At 33.7% G+C, this 6,359-nt stretch overlaps 1 protein-coding gene across 1 annotated transcript; it reads right to left on the reverse strand.

The window, feature by feature from the left end:
- Nucleotides 1–3,905: 3,905 nt before the first annotated feature.
- LOC107832910 (asialoglycoprotein receptor 1-like) lies at nucleotides 3,906–4,825 on the reverse strand. Its single transcript, XM_016680944.1, has 3 exons — nucleotides 4,517–4,825; nucleotides 4,116–4,261; nucleotides 3,906–4,022 (listed from the first exon to the last, which is right to left on the reverse strand). Exons 1-3 carry the CDS (start codon nucleotides 4,764–4,766, stop codon nucleotides 3,999–4,001), a joined length of 420 nt encoding a protein of 139 aa, XP_016536430.1. The 5' UTR covers nucleotides 4,767–4,825; the 3' UTR covers nucleotides 3,906–3,998.
- Nucleotides 4,826–6,359: the final 1,534 nt, after the last annotated feature.

Genomic DNA, 6,359 nt, shown 5'->3' on the forward strand with positions numbered 1-6,359 from the left:
GTTGACAGGAAACATGAAATATTACTGGGTAATTATGTAAGTGGAAGACACTGATGACACTTAAACCAACAACTATAAAGTCTTAAAAACAACAAATAAAAAGAATACAACTAAAATAAATATCAATTATTTGCACAATCCAAATTAATTCATCAGTTTGTTAGTGGATCTAAAAACATGATAAAATGCTGATCACATTTAGAACCAGTCCAAGGCAAAAATGAACTATCAATGAAGTTACATTTGATTTGATGGTTCAGTCATGGATAAATTAAAATATTTTAAATCAACATTTAAATTTAATATTTTAAGGAGCTGGAAAGTTCAGGAAACAATCCTTATAGTTAGATTTTTATCATAGATTTTTGCTATAGCAACAATCTGATGCTGTGAGTTTAATCTATGAGTTTTAGCTGTTTGTTCATAAATTCATCTTATTAAAGTACAATTACATTTAACTGCTCAGCCAACTAAACCAGGCATCAGATCTGTCCCAGATTTAACTACATCCATGTTGAAATGCTGTTAGTGCTGCTGATGTCCTTAGCAGCAAGAGGGGCCCCTAAATCAAATTCTCCTCAAGGCCTCATTGAACCTTGGACCGGCCCTGCATGATGAGCTAAATCTGCTGCACTGAGCATTTCTGCTGCTAGATGAGCAAACTCTGCTCAGTCCACCCTGTCAGGGAAATGATGACTGCAGAAGAGACACTCACTGTCAGGATAATAATAAAAAAAAATAATAATGAAAATATTAAAAAGTACATTTTTTTAAATTATTTAAAAAACAAAAACAAACAATGCTTAGCCTGGCAGGGATAGGAAGGGGGCAAGTAAAGCCTTGCAGCCCGCCAGGTTTATGATGCACTTGGGGATAAAACTCTCTCATAATCCATGTTTCCATCAATCATTTTTATGCACATGTTGTTGTATCGCATTAGAAAAGGTTGATGGAGACGACAAAATAAAAAAATTTACTAAATTTCACAAACAAGTTTTCAGGAAGAGAAATCTCATTTGCTGGATAAGTTCTGAAGTAACTTTCCCATAATTTATATAATAATTTTTAAAAATCCCATCTGACTCAATTTGACTTGAAATCTGAACTAAATGCATGTCGCTGTCTGGGAACTGACAGCATGTTGAAGAGTGACGAAGGCTGTGGAGAGTTTCTGATGCAGAATGAGCGGATCCTCCATCGTTCAGCGTTTTGTTGATTTCTGATCATTTCAATTCGAGAGATGTTCCCTGATTTCAAAACTTTAGTTGCCACCAGCAGCTGCAGAGTTTGGATTAAATATCAAAGCCCTGAGGCATTTGATTGATGCACAAATGGGTAATCTATTAACACCAAGACTTAGTTTTGGTTTAGTAATTTACCCCTTTTCTATTTATGTTTGCATTTTGGTGTCCTGAAATATTTGTTGAAGTTCAAAATATTTGGTCTCGGTCCCGTTTGCATCTCTGCTGCTGATTATGTCCCCGATCCATCTTGTAGTTAGTGAAACCTGGGAGAGAGTGGAGTTAATATGTGTTAGTTATGTACCTCATCCTGTCAGGGAGGTTAATTATGATGAACTGAGGTTCAGACATGAAAATGATAAACTTATGTTGAGGGCAAAGGAATCTAATCAATGAAATGAAACTGAGGAACCAAAGAAAAAACAGCAAAGCAACTTTAACTCCAGAGTTGTGATTAATCAGGACAATGGTTCACAGATCTGTGAGGATGTGGATTATTGTGTTTTTCTGTGAGTTTACTTCCTGTGTTGTTGTGTCCGACCCCTTGATTGTCCCCAGCTGTCTCTTGTTTCCCCTGATTACCTCCCTGTGTATCTAATCCCACCTGTGTCTCCTGCTGCTTGTCGGATCCTTGTCTGTTGTCTCGTCTTCTCGTACCTGCCTGAGTCTTTGTTCCTCTCTTTGCTGCTCACCTGTACTTCCTGGCTTTTGTGAATCCAAGACCATGAATAAATTCACTTTGAGTTTAATCCTGAAGCTACATCAGTTTGAAAGAAGAAAACTGGAGTCTGTGACAGGAACCGACCCGACTTCAGTCAGGAAACGTGTTTGAGTTTTCTGATCTGGACCCAGACTGGAGGAGAGAACCATCACTGATCCATCTACAGACATGTGAAGCTGAAACCCATGAATGAAGAGGCTGAGACACGACATCAGCATTTCACTTTATTTGGAGCGAAACTATATTATCATGAAGCTCAAACAACAGCAAAATATAAACTATCAACTAATTACAGTCATGTAGTGACAGGACAGAAGCAAAAACAAACATTTTAGTAAATAATCAAAGACCCCATTAAATCCGATTTTTCAGATTTCAAATATAAAGGTAAAAGTTTAACACAGAAAAGTTTGATTAAAGTCTTAAATAAAATAAATATTACATAAAGAAGAAATATATCCTTTATTGTCCCACAGATGAAATGCTGGTGCAACTTTAGCAAAGGGACAAGAAGAATAAAGAATTAATCATAAATATTTTTCCATTACAAATTGGCCTGAAGCAATAAATCAATAAATTGTATGGTAAATAAAAAATTAGCTCAATAAGTTTCATCTGCAGGATTTATTTATTTTTTCTCTTTTCTTTCTACCAAAAACAGGATGACAGACGTTTCATTTTGCTGTTTTGGTCTCAACCAGCTTTTATTTCAGGGACAATTTTTGGACGTCACTGTTCATTTTATTTATTGTTTCAGTTTGTTTTTTTATATATTTCAAATGTTTTCCAGTTGGAGTGTTAAATATTCATTAGAATCTGAAGTTTATTGCTCTGAGCAGATGTACATCCATAATTTTGCCAACATCATGTTTGGTTTTGGTTTTGCAATCCAGGCCAAAGATTATATTGTTTAAGAATAAAACAAAGATTACACTTGTTACAAAACCCACAAACATGAAAACAATGTTTCTAACTGTAACTATGATAACAACAAATCAAGTCAACACTATAAAAATAAAACTTTCATTGAAGAAATTCACTTGTAGGATAAACTGAAAGGTTTTAAATAATTTTCATTTAATGTGTCAATGAAACATATATAATATGTTTTAATTTTCAGATAATCTTATATTAAATCCTTTATTTGTTGAGTTTCTTCACCTTTAATGACTTTTTGATTAGTCGTTTTAGTAAATGGATAAAATATGTTGATATTTACTAAATCAAACAGAATTATGGTAAAGAACAGCCGATCTTTGAGGTGGAGGATTTTTAACCACAAACTTCAATAACTTAAATGATTATGAATTTCTAATATCAGTAAATAAAATCAACCAAAAATAATTAAACCGTAATGAAGCATATTTACAATATGGGGGAAAAAAACATAAAAACTTAGATGAGATTATAATGAGTGAAATTAACAATCTTGAGTTCTTGGGGTTATTTTGTTAAAGTAAATGTATAGAGATGAAAATATCAGCTGTACTGGATAAATAGTAAAACAGCAGCAGAAGTAAAGACTAAAGATTCATGTTAAAACAGAAAAATCTGATTTGTCTCTAATCTGTTGATCTGGAAGAACTGCAGCAGAAAAAGGAGGAAACAGCAACAGAGTTAATTAAGAGACACTTTGAAGGCTTCCTGCTCACAGAGGGGGGTGTATGTGTACCAGTTATAATCTGGTACTGACTTCCAGCTCGCTGTGGAATTCCCCGATCGATACATGACTGCATATGAATCAGTAGAGTATGGGTACTGGTAGTATGAGTAGTATTCATAGTATTCGTAGTAGTCGTAGTCCGAGCTCCAGTACCTTTAAATGAGAAACACAAACATCAGAAAGTGTAAAATCAAATATAGTCTATTTTGACTGAACTATTTAAAGACAATGATATGTAACAGATGCGACAACTAAAAGATAATTTTAATTAATTGTTTTTTCTGTGTGAAATCTCTTACCTAAGTGTGTCGATACGACCATCAACCCAAACCCAGTCGCTCCCAACTTTCCGTAGCCCCAACCAGGACCATGTCTATATGTTGTCATAAATGAATGTCTGTTAATTACAACATTGAAAATCATCAAGAAGATAAAGTTTTATTCCATATTGAAACTTTAAATTTGTAACATGATTGGTGTCAGAGCTCACCTGTTCCTGCAGATCATCAATAACAACCAGATCAGCAGATTTATTCTGACAGAACTGACGACTTTCATTCCAGGTCAAATCCATATTACTGAAAAAGTAACACGATCCACTGAAGAAGACCCAACCCTTTTTACACAGCAGACACTCTGGAGACAGAAAATAACAAAATGTATTAATTTAATTAAAATGGCCAGTTTGTCTTTTTATTGTGTCTCTTCTGTTAGACTGGGACTTTATCTGTAAATTTATCAGATCTTCTTGTCTGATTGCTGATATAATTAGAAATTTTAAACTATATATTATTTTATATTCAGTTTGACCTTTCTTTGTCCATAAACATCTAGAATATTTAATGTCTCAACGTCTCAAAGAGACAAAACATCTCAGAGTTTGATGCTCACCTTTGCTGGTGCAGTTCTCATTGAACAGGAAGCTTTTGAATTTCTGCATTAACTGGATTGTCTGGTTCAGGTTCTCAATTCCTTTCTGTGATTTTTCATTGAGGTTTTCCACTTGGCTGCTGAGGTTCTTAGTTTCTTCCTGTAATTTTTCATCGAGTTTCTCCACTTGGCTGCTGAGGTTCTCAGTTTCGTTCTGTGATTTTTCATTATCATTCTTCAGATCAGCCACAGCTTCATCATGTTGGTTCATTTTCCAACCGCCTGTAAATGAGAGGAAACAGATTATTCAGACAAAAATCAGTACAAGGAGCTTTACTGTTCATAACTTGGATTATTTGTATAATGACTAGAGTCATGTAACTTGAATCAAGTCATTAATGATTCATCTTTATAAATTCACAAATGATTCAGGAACTGACTTGGACTTTTGTTACAAATCATGTTTGTATAAAAACTGTGATTTTAAAACCAAACAGGAAGTGTGATCCAGCGATAAAACGATGCCAGGAGTTCAACGCGATACGAAGGCGCCTCCTTTGTCAATATTCCTCCTTTTGTTTCTAAATGAAAGCTGCATCCATCATGTTGTTTAACTTTAATCTGCATCCCAGAAGGACAGGAAACATTTTACAGTAGTAGAGACGTCCTGCCATCCAGTGTATCACTGAAGTGAGGCAAAGTTTGAAACAGAAACAAAAATCTCAGTGCAGCATCACCCAAATAGCACAAACACCACCATGCAGCATCTCCACATTGATCCTGATGATCTTATCTAAGCATCTGCCTAATGTTCGGGAGGCCAAAGCTGCCATATGTTGGTGAACATTGTGTTGGATGGTGAAGACAGAGAGCAACTGGGTTTTTATCCCTGAAGTCATAAACTAAGTGATGAAAGTTTTTGTTCAGAGGACAAACAGGACTCACCCCAAGAGATGAGCCCAATGCAGCCAAACAGCAGCAGGACGCCCAGCGCCCCCAAAAACACCAGAACCACATGGACTTTGGTACCTGAGAAGAATAAAACAAGACATCAATAATTCAACTGCTGCTGCTACGACAGGTTAGACACATAATAATGATTTATCTTCAATCTAAGAAAATATATAAGACGTACAAATAAAATATATTAAAAGTAAATTCAATTAAATAGTAATACAAGAAATCAAGAAATAAAAAATAGAAGAAACATTTAAGCATCAAATGAAATAAATACAAAAAACATAAACGTGTCACATTTTTAAAATAAATTGATTTATTGGGGTTTAATCAAAACAATTGAATTTTCTTAATTAAATTGTTTTCCATTGCAATAAAGTAATTTATAATAAATTTTAAATTTTTATATAGAATCCAGTCCAAACATCACATTTTGGTCTTTTTAGACTTGAAAACATATTTAGATATAAAATTTAAATAACCAAATATAAATTATAAAAAGGAAGAAAAAGCTGGAAATAAAGAAATGTCAAGTGTGAATCTGAAAAGTATCTTCAAGGAAAAATTACAACATGCAGAACTGAGCAGATATTACAGACGTTACACTGCAAAAACATAAAATATAAAATACATCTTAATTCCTTGATTTTCATTAGAAATACTTTAAGTGTTTCCCACTAATTTTTTGGGTTAAATTGATTTTGTCATTCTGTTAATAATTTGAGGTGAGTAAAGTTACCAGCATTTCTACTTTGGACCGGAGTTTTTTCTTCTCTTTACTTTTCTTTTCACACTTTTCTTTAATTCAGACTTTAGACTTTCTGTCTAATTAAGCTACTATGTAGTAATATAACATATTATGTATAATAATCTGATTTCTGAAATAAATCTTTAATTATTTTCTAAC

The sequence above is a fragment of the Poecilia formosa genome, unplaced genomic scaffold (genome assembly GCF_000485575.1).
Source record: "Poecilia formosa unplaced genomic scaffold, Poecilia_formosa-5.1.2 Scaffold263, whole genome shotgun sequence".
Classification (NCBI taxonomy): domain Eukaryota; kingdom Metazoa; phylum Chordata; class Actinopteri; order Cyprinodontiformes; family Poeciliidae; genus Poecilia; species Poecilia formosa.